At 48.3% G+C, this 19,511-nt stretch overlaps 1 protein-coding gene and 1 long non-coding RNA gene across 4 annotated transcripts in view; one reads left to right on the top strand and one right to left on the bottom strand.

Moving 5' to 3' along the window:
* The window catches only part of LOC137532209 (uncharacterized), a 97,555-nt gene extending 94,196 nt beyond the window's left edge, over positions 1 to 3,359 (bottom strand). For all 3 annotated transcript variants that reach the window (XR_011023881.1, XR_011023882.1, XR_011023883.1), the window contains exon 1: positions 3,255 to 3,359. This is a non-coding gene — a long non-coding RNA (uncharacterized lncRNA). The remainder of the gene's footprint in view (positions 1 to 3,254) is intronic.
* A 262-nt stretch (positions 3,360 to 3,621) lies between these two features.
* SNX27 (sorting nexin 27) overlaps positions 3,622 to 19,511 on the top strand; it is a 90,190-nt gene continuing 74,300 nt past the window's right edge. Inside the window, exon 1 of the mRNA XM_068252458.1 lies at positions 3,622 to 3,859. Coding sequence (XP_068108559.1) covers positions 3,645 to 3,859 — 215 coding nt within the window. The 5' untranslated portion in view covers positions 3,622 to 3,644. The remainder of the gene's footprint in view (positions 3,860 to 19,511) is intronic.

A 19,511-nucleotide genomic window follows, 5' to 3' on the forward strand; every position in this document is an offset into this window, starting at 1 on the left:
TGCTACATGTGCGCTGGCTCGGTGGCACACCTCCTTGAACCTGTGCCTGTGCATGTATGGTAAGACACTCCGTATGCGCAGAATGTTCCCAGCCAAGGGAGCATGATCAAGGAGGTGTGCCACCCTGCACTGTACACAGGGGACCAAAGGAAGAGGACTGGGAGGAAAGCAAGGGACCTGGAAGAAGCTCCAGGTAAGTGAAACGGGACACTTTATTTTGAACTCGAGTATGGAGTTTGCTCCTACGTAGAACTTATAATGGAGTGACTAATGTATTGTGGACGAGAGGAAAATTTGACTACAGTTCCACTTTAAATTTTCTCCCTACGCCTCTGTGCAGTATACTCCTAGACAGGAACCACAGAGAGGGGGCTCATTATGCCAATATACTAGACGCTGAACACAATTGCTGATATTCTATCCTGCCTACCATTGGAACACCTAGATGGATAATCCTGGGAGACTTCAACGCATGGGTGGACACCCATTCCTCTAAGCTAGAAAGAAAGATACTTCTCACCAAGAATAAGCCGAGCTTCTCTCAAGCCGTTCACCTCCTTACACACAAGAGAGGCCACACCTTGGACCTCATATTTCATTCAGGATTCTCAATATCCAATGTGAAAATTAATCCTGTAGTTTTGTCAGACCATCACAGTGTCCACTTCTTCCTTACAGCACCACCTTTAAAACGCCAAGCAAAGGATCTCACAACATACTGTTCTTTGAAAGGTCTGTCACCCCAGCATCATCAGAACAACCCTAATCTGGACAGACTGACAGAACACAGTTTAGACCTCGACTTTATAATCCTTAAAATCAATGGGAACCACATTTAAAAAAATGAAACAGATACTTACCTAAGGAGAGGGAAGGCTCTGGTTCCTATAATCTTCCCTCTCCTCTCTCGGTCCCCTCGTTCCTGCGCTGCTCCCCCAATAGCAGTATTTGACTAAATTTGTCAAATACCGCTTTCACCGACCGAAGGAGGCTTTGGAAGTCTTCAGGCGACTCTGTACTGCGCCTGCGCGCGATTACGCAGGGGCAGTACAGAGCCACCGGTCTTCGGGAAAACTCTGCTCCCAAAGTTCCCCGCGGGAAAGGGTTGAAACGGGAGAGCCAGCGCAGGAACGAAAACACAGAGAGAGGAGCGGCAAGGCTATATAGGACCCAGAGCCTTCCCCCTCCATAGGTAAGTATCTGCTTCATTTTTTATATACGGTCCCTATTGACTTCAATTGCTGCATATCATTTGCCTTTGGCTCTATTTGCTCCCATATGCATCAAACATTCCACACCATTACACCTGGCCTGGCAAGGTTGCGATTTCTTAGCAGAACAGATATGCCAGGTTTTTGTGATCTAAATAAATGAGAGAGATGTTGAGTTATTTCTAGAAGGCAGCACCACCCACAACTCTGATTCCATAATTTCTTTCTGCACAGTTTACCGGTAATTTGCTGGAGGAAAAATATCTATGAGACGGCGCAGTGACTTTGGACCAAATCCCTGGGATAGTATGGCTCCTACTGCTATCTCAAAGGCATCAACTTGAAGAACAAAAGGAACAGGTGGGATCAGAATGCATCAAGATGGAAAAGGTGAAAAATATTGACTTTAACCTCTCACATGCGGCTTTGGATGTCCAGTTATAGGCCCAGTATTGTTTAGTGAGCTGAGAGATAGTTGAAAGGACTGAAGACATTTTTTTTAAAGAAGCTGACAAAGCCTATTAATTGTTGAATGCAATTTTGTCTAGAATAGCTGAAACTTTCTGGGGTCGGTGACAATTCCAACAGTATATATGTAAAGGCCAAGAAGTGTATGTTCTCTATGTCAAATTTACTTAGGTTTTGCATTAAAAAATTTGCTGTCATTGGGCGATAGCCTTTTATGCACAGAGGTCTGTATTTTGGGACACGTCTGTGCCCAACCAAGGGCATAAGAACTCCAGAGGGAAAACACAGCAGCAGTCTTGCAGGAGGTAAGTATGACACCCAGAGGGCACAGACCTCATTGTGGAGTCATTGCTGTTAGTGATGGGAATTCCGGCTCTTCTCAGAGAATCGGCTCCCATTAAAGAGCCGGCTCTTACGGCTCTCAATCGGCTCTTCATTAAATATCACTAGACACCACTCAGAATCGGAGTAAAGGCCCCGCCCCTGTCTCCATGACAACTCCTGACTGCTTCTCTGACTGGCGCAATCCCTCCTGCTACTGCTCCGCCCCATACACTCCTACAGACTGCAAGAGGAGGACTACATCTCCCAGCATGCCTCAGCGCCCTTTATTACACAGCAAATCAGAGCTGTGTAGGGCGGCTGAGGCATCGGCTCTTTTGAAACTGAGAACCGGCTCTTGTCGTTCGCAGCAAAGAGCCGGCTCGTTCGCGAACGACCCATCACTAATTGCTGTTACTCCTGCACAGTGTAATTGGTTTAAGAGGGGGAAACATAAAGGGGGAGGTAGGTAAAGAAATAATAGGCAGCATGGTGGTGTAGTGGATTGGACAGTTCGATTCCTCCAGCCAGAGCACTATCTGCACAGAGTTTGCATGTTCTCCTCATGTTGTTGTGGGTTTCCTCCTCTGGGCATTTTAGTTTTCTCCCACATCCCAGAAACATACAGATAAGTTAATTAGCTTCCCCCTAAAAATTGGCCATTGACCAAGGGTCATTGGGGCGCAACTAGAAATCACTGGGCCCCCCTGCGAAACTTTGGATGGGCCCCCCTAACACCCACCCCCCCATTTTGTGCACAGGTAAACTGAGAAACAATGTTATACAATTGCTAGTGCACATTTGAATGTGTTTTCCCCATGCAGATATTGGCTTTGCAGTCTCCTCCAGTATCACTATAGTACTCAGCACTTGGGGAGGGGTGGAGAGGCAGGGGCAGGGCGTTGTACACAAGAGCCTGCTGCACACTGAATAGGGACTGTCTACAAAACTTTGAATGATTTCTTATCAATGGCTGAGCAGATTCAGTCATTAGAACAAATGTGCAGAGAGCAGAACGTTTTTTTTCTCTTCATGCCCTTAGTTGTCAGTCTCTCATAAAAGGAAAAAGAAACATCTCCCCCCATAGGGCCCCCTGCAGCTGCATCCTTTACAGGGTCTATTGTTACGCCCTGATTGGAAGCGACATGACTTATACAGTGCTGTGGAAAATATTGGCGCTACACAACTAAATAATAATAATGAACACTTTGAGGTTAGTGCAATGCAAGAGGGATTTCAGCATTCAAGATATACCAATTTCAAAAGGTAGGTTTATGCCCCCTAGCCCTGGAGTATACGCAGTTCAGTTCTCCTCCACCTTCATTAGACTCCGTCATTCCTGCTCACTTGTCACTTCATGTTTCCCGCCCGATTACCTCAGTCAGTTGGTCACATGACAAGGCCTCGGCTAAGCACTTTGCCTCCTCCCATGAGAAATCTCCCGCCAGAGATTGGCCGCTGCCTCAGCTGTCACTGCGCTGATTGGTCGCTCGGGACGCTACTCCGATTGGCTAAGGCGGCCACCCCTTCGGACACGGATTGGCCACAGCGCCGCAAGGCTCCGCCCCTCCGGCCTGACAGCTCTTCCGCACTGCATCTCCCGGCATGCCCCCGTTGCGGGTCCCGTGACTGGATGCGGCCAAGATGGCGGACGAGCGGATCGGGGGCCCGCGGGTGGTGCGGATAGTGAAGTCAGAGTCCGGCTATGGCTTCAATGTACGGGGTCAGGTCAGCGAAGGGGGGCAGCTGCGGAGCATTAATGGTGAGCTGTACGCCCCCCTCCAGCATGTCAGCGCTGTGCTGCCTGGAGGAGCTGCAGACCGCGCCGGCATCCGCAAGGGGGACCGCATCCTGGAGGTGTGAGTATCTGTATGCAACGCCGCCATATATTGTGTGACATACCGAGTATTAGTGATCAGACCACTCAGGCCTCCGCAGGGGTGACTGCATCATGGGGGAGTGACTGTCCATCCCTAACATCCCCCTGTACCGACCACCACTGACAGAGCCACACCGGCATCCACAGGGGTGACTGTCCATCCCTAACATCCCCTGTACTGACCGACACACCGACCACCACTGACAGACCACACTGGCATCCGCAGGGGTGACCGCTTTATGGGGTAGTGACTGTCCAGCCCTAACACCCCCGGCCCCCTGTACTGACCGTCACACCGACCACCACTGACAGACCACACCGGCATCCACAGCGGTGACTGCATCATGGTAATTGACAGTCCAGCCCTAACATCACTCTGTATTGACTGACACACCGACCATCACTGACAAAGACCACACTGGCGACTGCATCATGGGGGAGTGACAGTCCATCCCTAGCATCACTCTGTACTGACTGACACACCGACCACCACTGACAGAGACCACACCGGCATCCGCAGGGGTGACTGCATCATGGGTTAGTGACAGTCCATCCCTAGCATCACTCTGTACTGACTGACACACCGACCACCACTGACAGGCCACACCGGCATCCGCAGGGGTGACCGCATCACAGGGGAGTGACTGTCCAGCCCTAACATTCCCCTGTACTGACCAGAACACCGACCACCACTGATAGATACTGTCCCTAACATCACGTTGTAAGGACCGTCACTGACAGAGACCACCCTGGCATCCTCAATGGTGACCGCATCCAATAACTGTCAGTATCTACCACTAATACAACCATATAGTGACTGTCACTAATTAAGACTACTATGGCATCCACAGGGATGACTGCATCATGGAGGCATGAGTATCAATGTTATACCTCTGTCTACTTACCCTGCTGTATATGGACAGGCAGTGATAGATCCCACCGGCATCCATAAAGGTGACTTTATTCTGCAAATGTTGGAAATCGCCTACATCCTCAGTGTTCTCCCCAGACATTGTTTCCAGCCGGGTGGCATGAAAAAGTAGCCGGGTGGGGCAAGATGATAGAATGCAGGGCCGGTGCTTCTCTGCACAAGTCTGCTTATAGTATAGCAGGAGGTGAGCCGATGACTGCCGGGTGGTCACCAAAACTAGCCGGGTGGAGCACCCGGCTAAAAGAGCCTGGGGAGAACACTGATCCTGAACATCACTGGTTGACTCTGAACTTCCATCCGCTAGGGTGATGTAATCTGGTGTAGTGTGATTATCTGTTTACAACTAGGGATGGTGATGCCTGGGAGAGCTCATGGAGAATAATGTGATCAGTTTGGTCATGGAGAAGCATGTGATCAGTTTGGTCAGCTTAAAGATTTGTAATGTTCTGATTTGCTGTTAAGACTTCCTCATGACCAGCAAATCGGAGCCTTACAAATCTTATCAGCTGATCAAACTGATCACATGCTTCTCCATGAATTCTGCTCAGCTTCACCATTCCGATTTACAATTGTGTGTGACTGGTGGAGACCACACTGTATCCTGAAGGTGTGAGTATCCTCACATAGGCCTCAATTCACTAAGCTTTATCAAACGTTTGATAATTTACCTCATGGGTAAAATCTCATTTTGAATTCACTAAAGTGTTATAGATTTATTGAACGTTTTATCGATTAAAAACATTCGATAAATATATAACACCTTAGTGAATTCAAAATGAGATTTTACCCATGAGGTAAATTATCAAACGTTCGATAAAGTGTTTGATAAAGCTTAATGAATTGAGGCCATAGTGTCACTTTTGACTGCGACTGCATCTATAAGGTGTGTGAATATCCATATATAATGTCTGTACTGACTGAAACTTCTCAACATCCACAAGTTTTGAGTATCCATAATTGCCCCTCTAATTCACAATACCAATCTGACAGGCCACTCTTTGGCGATTAACGCGGAAAAAAAATCGTCATTCACACTTGGCGATTTTTATTTTTTTTTCCGTGATTAGCGCTTCCCTAGCACTAAACGCGATCGCCGGGAAATCGCCTGAAAATGGTGCAGGATACAAATTTGCGTTTGGCGATTTGCGTTAATTGCCGGCGATTAACGCAAATCGCCCAAGTGAGGTCGGGCCCATAGGGTATTATGGCACTAGCACTTTAAAAAGCGCTAGCTCTTGAGCGTTTTGCTAAAATCACTGGCAAAACGCTCCGATGTGAACGAGGCCTAAGGATGGCCGGCATCATGTGTGAATTGGTATCTATTTGCACTCCATATATACCGGACTGACTGGAACTGGTAACGGCTTTCAGCTTTCTGAAAGATAACTCCAGTGAAAAAAGTAAGCAGTTAAAATCGGACAGAACCAACAGGTTTTGGACTAGTCCATCTCCTCATGGGGGATTCTTAGGGTTTTCTTTGTAGTGAAAAGCATTTCCTGAACAGCATTTGCGAAGTCTTAGGCCCGTTTACGTTAGACGTGGTGCGATGCGGCTACATAGCCGCATCGCACCGCGAGTGGCCTGAAACGCATGCATGGCAATTGAATAGTTTCCATTGCGTGCATGTTGTGCGGAGAATCTCGCACGGCCGCATCCACCCGCAGCCCTGTCCCCATCTCCTCAATTTGGTGACGCGCGCGCCACCGTAAGTGATGTGGCTAGGTAGCCGCATTCGCATCACAGAATCAATGGAAAGGGGCCCTAACAAGTGAGTAGGGAGGCTGGCTGGTATCTTACGATCTTGGCAGTTAAACTGATGTTCAGGAATTGCGTTTGAAGACAGAGAAAACCCTGAAAATCCCACATGAGCAGATGGACTAGTCCAAAACCGGTTGGAATTTAACTGCTTACTTTTTTTTTGCTGGAGTAGATCTTTTTATGGACCTGAGTGTACGTGACAGTGGTGTCAATACTGGAGGCAACTTATACTGTAGTCTTCTTACTTTATCAGTACGTGTTAAGGGAAAACTGTCTGTGATACCCATAGCATCTCTTCCGATCCTGCTAGTGCAGGATGGAGAAAGAGAAACAAAACTAGCTAGTTGCTATGGCAACACAAGGCATTCTGCTGACGAAGAGTATGGGGAAAAATGGCGGTGACCCTATTCTATCCATCTGGCTGACTTCTATTGCATCTGCTGTAATCCGACTTAAAGGAGGATCTGTCAGTGCAGACTGGCATAAAGGGTAAGAGGCGTGGTACCCTAAGGACCCGCCCCCTTCCATGCATGAAGTGTGTAGCTGAACCCTGCATGCCACAGTGTAATGCAAGCATATCAGTGGGGTAATGGGGAGGCGTATACACTGATCAACCACAACATTAAAACCACAGGCAGGTGATGCGAATAACATGTCTTCTTGCAAAGGCATCTGTCAAGGGTGGGAGGTGTTAGGTGGTGGCAAGAGGAAAACCAGCTAGTAAAAGTTACTTGCTGGAAGCAGCAAAACTGGGCGAGTGTGGTGATCTGAGTGAGCTGTGATAGCCATGCCATTGGGATCATGTTAGTCTTCAAATTTTATTTATTCCGGTTATTCACTGCCTGTCCCCCCAAAAAATGACCACCTGGATTTAAAGGGGAACTTAAGTGAGAAGAATAGGGAGGCTGCCATATTTATTTCCTTTTAAACAATACACATTGCAAGGAAATGAGCAGCGCTACTTAAAAACAGACAAGTGCTTACCTGCAAAAGAGTGCAAGCCCCACTTGTGGGGTCGAATACACACTGAGCATACACATGACGTGTCTCCCACTGGAGGATGTTGGTTTCCTGTAACAGCTTGCATGCAACCTTCTTAGTACTCGTCCCTCCCACTGCGAAGAGGGCAATCCTCCATGGGAGGGGCCTAACACTAACTAAATTCTAGCCTATGTATATGCATAGCCTGGGTGCGCTACCAAGTAAAATGGAAAAATCGAAAATTGCGCAAAAGGTGGATAAGCGCAACACCAGGCCGCCTCCGAATGTCCTCCAATCAGAGATGCGCTGAGCCCCCCCCAGGAGCTACAAACGCACCTTGAACCCAAACAGAAGCTCTGCATATACACCAAAAGCATGGCTGTTAAGTGGGAGCAGCTGATTGGAGGCCATTCGGAGGCAGCCTGGTGTTGCGCTGATCCACCTTTTGCGAAACAATACACATTGCCTGGCAGTCCTGCTGATCTATTTAGCTGTAGTAGTGTCTGAATCACACCAGAAACAAGCATGCAACTAATCTTTTAAGATCTGACAATCATGTCAGAAACCCCTGGTATGCTGCATGCTTGTTCAGGGTCTATGGCTAAAAGTATTAGAGGCAGAGGATCACCAGGAGAGCCAGGCAATGTGCATAGTTATAAAGGAAGTATGTCAGCCTCCATATCCCTCTTGCTTCAGTTGCAAAAAGTGATCCAATCAATCTTCATAAGGGCTGGTTCAGACGGACGACAGGGGGGCATTCAGGCGGCTGGGAAGCCGTGGCGTCATGTGACGTCTAGTTTAGGAGCGGCGGTACGGCGATTGTCGGCTTCGCGTCACGATCGGCTAGCCGGCCCTGGACACGGCATGCTGCTTCTAGGACCGGTTGAAACGACGCGTTAAATCGGGATCAGAACTCCGCGTTTGCGCAATCGCTGGTAACCGCGCGATGCTAATCGCTCCCATTCACTTGAATGGGAGCATTTAGCCAACGAGTCCCGAACGCTTGGCGGTAAACGCTGCCAAGCATCCGTGTGAACCAGCCCTTACCCTTTTTCCTGTAACTTACCAGAATGTGTCAAGCAAGGGTCTACTATGCATTTTGAGTATAATAAAAGCTTGAAACACAAAATGAAATCAAAACTAAATTTTAAAATTACAACCCAAAATCTCTGATCATTTACACTTCTGAGCTGCAGCTGCTCAACCTGCACTAATACGAGTGTAATGTTGGCCATACATCTAGCGGTGATGGGCAGATTCAACCAAGAGACCAATCTCTCTCTGCAACTTCTATGATTTTCTTGTGCTGCGTTTTGTGAATGGAATTACATCGCAAAACGCAGGAGAATCCCCGGCCATGTAAAAGAGGCCATAAGGGCACTGATTGCATTTTGTGATGCAATTTCATAGTAAATTGCCGGTTTTACACAATCAGAAACGTCATGCAATGTTTGCATTTTGCGGTTTCTTACTTGAGCTAGGAACATACAGAGAAATGCAGCCTGCAGGATGTCTGCCATCAGGCAGTTTTGGACCGACTTGATATGAAACATGCCCTGCAGTTTCTATTAATTTTTTGATGTTCAAAAAACATTGCATAGGAAAGTGTGCTCCCAGTCTAAGGCATGAAACCCACTAGAGCGCTTTTTTGGGCATTTAGGGAGCTCTTTAAATCGCTAGCGATTTCCCTAACCGCTCTGCCAATGTAAATAAATGTAACAAATTCCACAGTAGCGATTCGCGATGAGCAAAATCGCAGTTACAGAACATGCAGCATTTTGGGAGCGTTTGCGCTTCAATGTAAAGTATTGAAGCACTGGCTAATTGCTCATGAATCGCTACACACAGCGATTTGTGTGCAAGTTTTAAATTACTGCACACTGTAAAAAAAAAAAATGTTTTTAAATAAATTTAAAGAACCAATCGGAATTAAAATCGCAAATCGCTATTACAATCGCTGACAAATAGCGTACACTTTTTTAAAATCGCCAGAAAACGCTCATGAAATTGCTTACTAAACGCTAATTAAAAACGTTAATGATTGTGCTAACGATTTGCGATTTGTAGTGGGTTCCAGGCCTCCGAGGCAGAACATCTGTAGCCATTTTTTTCAGTCTCTCAAAGCTCTGTGGCCCGCCAGCTGCTGAGCTGCCTGTAGGCTGCGCAACTAAGGTGGGAGTGGCCAGAGCTTCTAAAGACTTTTTAGAAAAACGCCACAGTGGCTTTTCTGAGGGGGCAGAGCGGCACCTGTTTAGTTAGTCATGCTGGTGAGTTACTAACCCAGAGGGCCCCCCCACCCCCGGCAGTATTAAGGTAGAACCTTACATTTCAGACTCTGTTATGTACTGGAAGTACTCGTTAAAGGAGTGATCCAAGCTACAAAAAAAAAAATCCACTTACTTGGGGCTTCCTCCAGCCCGTGGCAGCCGCCCTGTGCCCTCACTGCAGCTCCGGTGGCTCCCGGTCTTCTCCGCTGGCGCAGCCGACCTCGTCCGGTCAGGTTCCGGGTCGGCGCTTTCTGCGCAGTACAGACCTAATGATGTCAGCCGGACCACATAACCCATGCTGTGGTGTTGCGGTGAGGGCACAGGACGGCTGCCACGGGCTGGAGGAAGCCCCAGGTAAGTGGATCTTTTTTTTTTTTTTTTGCAGCTTGGATGTATCCTTTAAGGTGCCCATACACTGGCAGATGGTTAGTGGATTCGACCATCAGAAAGATCCCACTCTGATCGAATCTGAGGCTGCCAGTGTAGTATGAACCTGTGTAACCGCCTACCCCATCTATTGTTTTCCCCCTGTGCCTGTGGTGAGGGTTACATATTTACATGGGGGGGGTCTGTACGCCGTCCTGGGGTCCATCGGGCCTCAGGAAATCAAGTGCCACTACTGCCACAAACCCGACCGGGCCCTTTCAAGCAATATCTTTACAACCTGCCGGGATTGATCGATTTTCGCTGGAAATCAATCCCAATAACTGAGCTGCCATGTTGAAGCTTCAATATCTGTCAGATGCGATTGTTTTGAATTGGCCGGATATCCATTCCACAAATTGAGTAATGTATGGGCATCCTTAGTCTATTTATAAATTGTCAAATGTTTTAATTTGTTCATCCACAGATCACTTGCTGTTTGCTGTAACCAATGGGCAAATATTGCCTTCTAATGATTGTTCACCTAATCTTTAATAACTAGCCGGTAACAGTGAGGATTCACACCAGTGTGTTTGCTGGTGCAGCAAGTCTCTGTCTTGTAGTCCTGTGTGGAGAACCGTTTGGGATTGCCATGGTTTCTGGTACTTTTAGTACAACAGTGGTTGTTTGTTTCTACCAGTTGTTGTAGGTTATGTTTGCATTGGGATATGGTAGTTGGTCGGAGAGCCTTTTGCAGGTTTTAGGGCTTGTTCACACTATGAGCGCTTGAGTATTTCTTTTTTTTAAGCGCAGGCGCTTTTAGAGATTGCCCGAAAAGCGCTTGCGCAATGATTCCCTATGAGAGTGCTCACGTATGAGCGGTTCGGTTACGATCCGCTTCCAAAAGCGCTGCCTGTACCATTATTCTGAGCACTTTGGCTCAATGGAAGGTATATGGAAATCGCTAAGCACTTGAAAAAGCGCTTTGTATAGCGATTTCCTGAGAGCTTTTAAGAATACATTTTATTTGCAAGGAGTTTGTATGTTCTCCCCGTGTCTGCGTGGGTTTCCTCCGGGCACTCTGGTTTCCTCCCACATCCCAAAAACATACAGATAAATGAATTGGCTTCCCCCTAAATTAGCCCTAGACTAGGATACATACACTACACAATACATACATACAGTAGATATATGACTATGCAGTGTTCTCCCCAGAAATTTTTTTTAGCCGGGTGGCATGAAAAAGTAGCCGGGTGGGGAAGTAAGGGCCTTTTCCCACTAGAAAGCGCAATCGCGATGTGATCACACAACTTACAATTTCCACTACCCATGACTGTGGCATATAGCCACCGGGAACTGAGCGCGATTGCGATGTGGAAAAATATTTGCTAGTGGGATATGAGAACCGCGATTTACATGTTATCGCGTTGCTCATTGGGGGAGGGGAGTTAGATTTACAGGTAATCCCTGGTTAACGAACGAGATAGGGACTGTAGGCTCGTTCTTAACCTGAATCCGTCGGGACGCTGTGCCATTTCTGTCCCCTGTGCTTCCAGTGTCCCCCTTCTGTATCATCTCTGCCCCCTAATGCAGAGTATGCGCAGCAGAAGCCACTACAAGTCTCACCTCTTCCATGTCGGCTCCGGGGTAATCGGCGGCGTCCTCTCTCCCTTCACCATTCCTCCGCTCTTTTTCATTTGGTCATTACGTGACGCTACTAGTGAAGCCGCCGGGAGGAACATTGAGGGGAGAGAGGATGCCGCTGATTGGCCCGGAGCCGCCATGGAAAGAAGTAAGACTAGTTGCGCCTTCCGCTGCGCATACTCTGCATTAGAAAAGGGGGCACAAGAGGTAGTCCCCGGGCTGCGTGACGTCATCGCGGCTGGTCGGTGGGCGTTCGTATCGGCAGGTCATTCATAAGTTGGCTGTTCGTAACCCGGGGACTACCTCTACTTAGCTGGGGCTTCTTCCAGCAATCTATCAGGTCCCTTGCTGTAGTTCCAATCTGCTCCAGTGTGTTTCTGTCCTCTCTGAAAGATCCCCGACTCTGGCTGCGGGCACGTCTGCACCTCTCTCAATCGTGCTCCAGAGGCCAGGATGATTCTGTGCTTGCGCAGTTCACACATAATTAAACTACATAAACGCAGAATGCTCCAGACTACATGAGCATGAGAGAGGTGCACAGATGAGACCTTGCATGCACAGTAGCCAGCAACCATCTGTGGTTGGAGATCTTTTGGAGGGGACAGCAGCAACCTGGAGGGTAGTGTAACCACAGAAAGGGACCAGATAAGACTGCTAGAAGAAGCCCTCCCCTCCTCCGAGAGACTGTCCGTTTTAGAGAACAATGCTTAGATTGGCACTTTTTTATATTCTTGACTCTCTTTGCCTGGATATACACTTCTCCCCATTAACTTCCCACATTCCTTTAGCGGAACTCTCTTTGAAATAGGGAGAAGTGATTTACACTCTGCTCTATGTTTGTTTTTGTAGGTTAATTACCTGGCTGCCTGGTGACCAGTGAGCCTGAAAGAGTTAGAGGTCCTCTGCAGTACGGGGCGTGCTGGAGTGACTTGTATTAGTGACTGAGCTGTCACTGTGTAACGTTACGCTGCCGTGCACACTGCCCCTGCATTCTGTGCAGAGCAAAGATGATCTCTCCTCCCCGGTGTGATGGCTGCTGCTACTGGCTGGACGGAGTTATGAGGGGTGGGGAGCACTCGGCTGCCTCTCTGTTTTTACTGGCTGGAGGGAGGAACCAATGGGTAGGAGGGAGGGAAAGAAAGAGCGTTCAGCTACCCGGGACCTAACGCACGCATATAATAAAATGTTTCTGGACAGACGCCTGGCTAATTAAGCCACCTGGGCGGCCGCTGATTTTACCCGGGCGGCGCGCCCCGTTAATATGCCCTGGGGAGAACACTGCTATGGTAGAATTAGATTGTGAGCCCCTCTGAGGGACAGTTAGCCGACAATATACTCTATGCCAGGGCTGTGGAGTTGGAGGAGGAGTTGGAGCAATTTTGGGCATCCGGAGTCGGAGTTGTGGTTTCAGAAACTGAGGAGTTGGAGTTGGAAGATTTTTGTACCGACTCCACAGCCCTGCTCTATACAGCGCTGCATGTCGGCGCTATATAAATAATAATTTAAAAAAATATTTTCCGGGTCAAAGAGTTCACTTCCTGACATCAGGAAATAAGTTTTAATCGCTCATCAAAAGCGCTTACACAAAATCGCCCAACGCTCAAACGCTGGGAACAACTTGAAAAAATTGCGCACAAAAACGCTTTTGCTTGCGATTTATGTGAACAAAGCATCACTGCGGTGTGTAGCTGGCAGTGGTGTTCTATCTCTTTTGTGAGATGTTTGTAAGAATATCAAGAAATGGAGGCCGTCCTTGTGACTGGAAGTAACCTGTACTCCACACTTGTGATATTCAACACACCCCACTGCCTTCCGAGAGGACAATGAGGCACCGTCTGAGGCAAGAAACTATTTCAGAAATGACGTGCCTCTAGCACACCCACCATGACTTCATATAGCAGCAGAAAGAGATGCAATTTTTTTGTCTACATAACAAACTCAACACGCCCACAACGGATCATGCTTCAGTAGGTAAAGAGTAGGGATGATCAATGATATGCAAATACTTTTGAGTTTATGCAAAGTATGCAAATGTTTTTATCATAAAATATGCAGCGTGAAATTGGACCAATCGGGTCCCACCCCAGGTGTAAATTGATTGGTCCAGTTTCAAGCTGCATATATTTTCATAAAAATTAGTTGTCAAATAAGACACCACACTGAATATACAAGAGCACAGAAAATCGTTAAGTTTTTTTTTTTTTCCCCTATATTAAACATTTCAGGCCATTCCCATGTAGATTTTTTGAGGGGATAGACTGATGCCTCGATTTAGCAAACAAAAGCAGTGCTAAGAAACTTCTGCCCTGAATTGTGATTGGTTAAGGGAACATAATGCCCTTACAGACTGTATACTATTTCCGGGATAAGATTCATGATCTTATGGCTGGTAGGCCTCCTGCAGCCTGCTACAGCTACTTGGTCCAGCAGCATGTAATGTCCTGTTTTGAGGGGAAAGGGACAGCAAGCAAGAGGCTCCCTGCAGTGTTGGAAGACAAAGCAATTAGCTGAAGAATTTCACCACAGCCTTTTTCTTGTTGCCAGTTCCATGACTAACACTGAGGAATAAAGTGCTTAAACTGAACCAGAGATGTTGAACACCTCAGGATTTATACTTGGAGCTTACTCTAGCTCCCTGGATTTCGTCCAGTTGCTTCTGTTCTCCCGCAGTCTGACTCAATTCCTCAACTGGCACAGTCATGCGCAACGGTGCATGCGCTGTCCCGTCCATGCACCTCCCCGATTGCGTCCCCATGGCAGCGAGCCACATGCACAGTTCACAAAGACTGCACTTGATCAAAACGCTTCCGGTTACAGGAGGGCGATAGGATGTGCGTGGCCAGGAGCCTTACAACAGCGGGGACCGGACGGAATCCGGGAGACCACATGGACTATAGGGGGCTGGAGGAAGCCCCAGGTAAGTCAAAATACTGAGGTGTTCATCTCGGGTGTCCTTTAAGTATGCTTATAGTCATTGGGCATAGACTGTAGGGGGGAAAAAAAGCCAGATACTTGCCTAAGGGGAGAGAAGGCTCTGGGTCCTAATGAGGCTTCCTTCTCCTCTCCCGGTGCCCATTCCAACGCAGGATCCCCCGTAGCAGCATTCAACCTATTCGGTCAAATGCTGCGGTCTCCGCTGCCGAAGGGAGGCTTCTGGAGCCCGAGTGCTCCTGAAGATGGGCCGCTCCATATCGCAGGAGCGCCCTCACTCGCGCATGCGCTGTATGGAGCCGCCTGTCTTCGGGAGGACTCGGCTCCCGAAGACTTCCGAAGTCCCCCGCGGCAGGGGATTCAAATGGGGGAGCCAGCGCAGCACCGAGGGCACCGGGACAAGAGAGGCTCATTAGGACCCAGAGCGTTCCCTCTCCTTAGGTAAGTATCTGGTTTCTTTTTATGTCAAATATTGGGCCCTGATCAAGAATACTGTATATGTACCTTATTTATTTTAACCCAGTTTTAGAATACTGACATGTCAGTGCAAACTAGTGCTCTGTTCTTATATGGGTCATCCGTTTATACGGATCCCTGTTTGATTTTCTTCTAACGTCTTCCTTCCTTTCCAGTTTTAAAATGTTTGCCTACATCACTTATCATCCTTATGCCAAAGTTCAGCACATTCTGAGTATGAGATATAGATTAGCACTTACAATATGTGTAAACCCTTATTCAAATCACGTTTTTCCCTAAGTGATTATTTTCACACCTTATCAATAAAATGCCTTTGGTAAGCAAGAAAATAATCCATTTTGACAGTAGTTTTCACCTATTTTTTGGCACTATCAGTTGGAGTGCTAAGTTTTATTTTAACCACTTCTGGAAAGCGCTAGTTGAAATATATGCCCTGTCTGCGAACTTTTATCCGTGCCAGGGTGTAGATTTCAACTTCCCCACCACTGATGGTGCTGCTCTCCTGTCACCAAAGCCCATTTGCTTTGCTGTTGGTATGACGGTGGAGATCTGTGAGCTGGTCAGGAGCAGATTTCATTGGCGCCTGGCCCCGTGATCACTGTAAGCCAATCTCATTGGCTCACATTGATCACAGGGTCAGGAGCCAATTTAAATTGCCTCCTGACCGGCTCACAGAGCTCTGCTGTCATAATGAATGCAGAGAGAGTGGACTTTAGCGTCTGTTGAACAGCAACAGTTGGATTCCGTGCGGCGGGACGTCGGTAAACCCCGTTTTGGTACCAGCAGCCTCTGGTCCTTAAGGGGACAGAGACTGCCAGTATGCAAGTGGTTAAACAGAAGATGAAGAATTATTTCTTAAGAGAAAACTTAGGAGGAAAGGTGAATTGAGTTAGGGCCATTTTGTGCCCCAGGTTAGAACTTTGCCACTACTTTATAACAGGGCTAAAAACCAGTAATTGTAACGATAGTGTTATGGGCATTAACACATAGTAAAGGCTGGCTTTTAATAAGCTTGAGGAGACAGTGTCACATGATGTGCCTGCGTGTAGGGAAATTGTGACTATTTGTCCACTTAGGTTGGACTTCCTGTACTACTTTTGGCATATTTATAGCATCTGGCCAGGAAACTGAACGAGAATACCATAAATAATGAAGTTTACTACTTGTCTGAACGGAGTACAGTATGTCAGGTGCAGAGTGCCAAATACACATCATAGCATAAATATGGTCTTAGGACCATGGGATAAAAATCTAAAATGAGAATTATAAGTGTTCCCTCTCTCAAAAGCCCATCTCCTGGTACAGATCCCATTGCTAAACCATTACTTTTTGGGTTTTAATGACCATTTTGCAGCTCAAATTGATCATACAGTTTGGAAGTTGAGGGAGGCAGTTTCAAGATGTGGTATTATGCTGCTGCTTGGATTGTATCCTCTTGCTGTTCAGACTGCAGGGAGAAAGGCACAGACTAAATCACTGTGGGGAGATTGCTGCCTGTATCAATGAGCCGTGCAGGAAGTGACCTGTCAACCAGGGACTTAAAGTGTACCAGAGCTCATGTAACTAAAAAGATTTATAGATGCCTGGGGCTTCCTCCAGCCCCATGTGCTCGGATCGCCTGCCACACCGCCGTCCTCCCCTGCCTGCAGCTTCGGCACCGGGTCCCGTCACTGCTGTCAGTCGGAGCCAGTCTGGCGTAAGAGAAGTGCGCCCTCTACGTATCTCGCCAGCAGCTGCGGGAAAGATACGCAAAGAGCGCACTTCTCCTGCGTGTAGACTGGCTCCAACTGACGTCAGCGACGGGATCTGGTACCGAAGCTGCGGGCAGAGGAGGACGGCGGCGTGGCAGGCGATCCGAGCACATGGGGCTGGAGGAAGCCCCAGGCATCTATAAATCTTTTTAGTTATGTGAGCTCTCGATTTCTTTAAGTGATTTTATTTGACATCAGCTATTCATGGAGTTTTACATGGGTGGGAGCTTTGTATGGTGAAGCTGTCTGATTGTAGTAGACCCTGAGTGGGTGACACACATGCAAGAGAAAATTTGTCAGCATAAGACTGCAGTCCTTTTCCTTGGACGTAAGTGTGAACCCTTCCTGACTGAATAATGGGCACTATTGACCCCTTAGAAGTCATAATGTGTGGTAGATCATGTCGTCTTAGCCTTGGGTGCCGCTATAGACCATAATGTTAATACGACAGTGGCGGCACAGGGGTGTTTCTCAAGAAAGGACGCCTGAAGTGAGAGGGATGTGGAGGCTGCCATATTTATTTCATTTTAAGTAATACCAGTTACCTGGCTGTCCTTCTGCTCCTCTGGCTCTAATACTTCTATCCAAAGTCCCTGAACAAGCATGCAGCAGATCCAAGTTTTTCTGACATTGTCAGATCTGACAAGATTAGCTGCATGCTTGTTTCTGGTGTGATTCAGACACTACTGCAGCCAAATGAGCAGGACTGCCAGGCAACTGGCATTGTTTAAAAGGAAATAGTCGGCCACCATATTCTTCTCACTTCAGTTGTCCTCTAAGAAGAGTGAAGCATTTGAATCCTCCAGAGGCTTCCCACGTCCTCCTGGAGACCAGTGTTGCTACCCATGATCCCCTTTATGATCGCGACCACACTTCTCTCCATGCACAACTGCGGCCATACTGCCTCTGCGCGACTATGGTGCTTTGTGTACTAGCGGTTCTGGCATACTATGCAAGCATGGCCATATTCACATAGGCGCAGAGTGGCTACGCTCATGCATGAAGAAGAGCGCAGTGACATAATCTATTAGAGGATCTCCTGTCGGATATGTCCCAGGGTTCTTTATTCGGCAACTGTGCGGGCCAGGAGGGGACGCCTCTGGACTGTGAGATCCGGGAGGGTGCGGGACGCCTCTGGACTGTGAGATCCGGGAGGGTGCGGGACGCCTCTGGACTGTGAGATCCGGGAGGGTGCGGGACGCCTCTGGACTGTGAGATCCGGGAGGGTGCGGGACGCCTCTGGACTGTGAGATCCGGGAGGGTGCGGGACGCCTCTGGACTGTGAGATCCGGGAGGGTGCGGGACGCCTCTGGACTGTGAGATCCGGGAGGGTGCGGGACGCCTCTGGACTGTGAGATCCGGGAGGGTGCGGGACGCCTCTGGACTGTGAGATCCGGGAGGGTGCGGGACGCCTCTGGACTGTGAGATCCGGGAGGGTGCGGGACGCCTCTGGACTGTGAGATCCGGGAGGGTGCGGGACGCCTCTGGACTGTGAGATCCGGGAGGGTGCGGGACGCCTCTGGACTGTGAGATCCGGGAGGGTGCGGGACGCCTCTGGACTGTGAGATCCGGGAGGGTGCGGGACGCCTCTGGACTGTGAGATCCGGGAGGGTGCGGGACGCCTCTGGACTGTGAGATCCGGGAGGGTGCGGGACGCCTCTGGACTGTGAGATCCGGGAGGGTGCGGGACGCCTCTGGACTGTGAGATCCAGAGGCTTCCCTCTTCTTAGGCAAGGATCTAATTTTTGACTTCAGGTTTTCCTCGGGGGACACTTTTTTTTTTTTTTTTCCCCCAGTGTTCTCCCCAGAATTTTTTTTTTTTTTACAGCCGAGTGGGGCATAAAGGGGGAATGCAGGGCCAGTGCAACTCTGCTTACAGCGTAGGAGGATGAGGTAAACCATGACTGACAGGTGCTCACTTAAATACGCTGGGTGGAGCACCCGGCTAAACATGCCTGGGGAGAACACTGACTTTTTAACCTGGACATGCTATCTCATTTGGGAACGATTCTGAGACTATTAGGAACATAACTTAGCACTTACTCCAGAGTCTCTCACCCATTTACAAAGAACATGACTAGATTTCATGCCGCAGACAGGTGCTCATAATCCAGGTCTGTGGATCCAGAGGGTGCTGTCAGAGCTGTGCCAATCTGTTAGATCATACATGTCAAACTCCGGTCCGTGGGCCAAATCTGGGCCTCTGAGCCATCAGATTTGGCCCTCAGGTGGTTTTCTCTCTTTGCATTATGTTTGGCACACTTAGGACCACCAGAAAAGCTATATTGGGGGGTAAGACCTAGATCACCAGGGAAGATATATTGGGAGGGGGTAAGCAGTAGGTACTGGTAAACTGTATAGGGGAAGGAGGGTGGCATTATACACCAGGGAACTGTATAGGGGATGGAGGGGGGCTAGGTTGGCCCAGGACTTGGTCTCAGAGCTCAATTTCGGCCCACTTTGTATTTGAGTTTGACACCCCTGTTAGATGCTTTATGGTTTCAAGTCACAGCAACTTCCAGAGGTACT

This window comes from Hyperolius riggenbachi, chromosome 9, assembly GCF_040937935.1.
Source record: "Hyperolius riggenbachi isolate aHypRig1 chromosome 9, aHypRig1.pri, whole genome shotgun sequence".
NCBI classification, from domain to species: Eukaryota; Metazoa; Chordata; class Amphibia; order Anura; family Hyperoliidae; genus Hyperolius; species Hyperolius riggenbachi.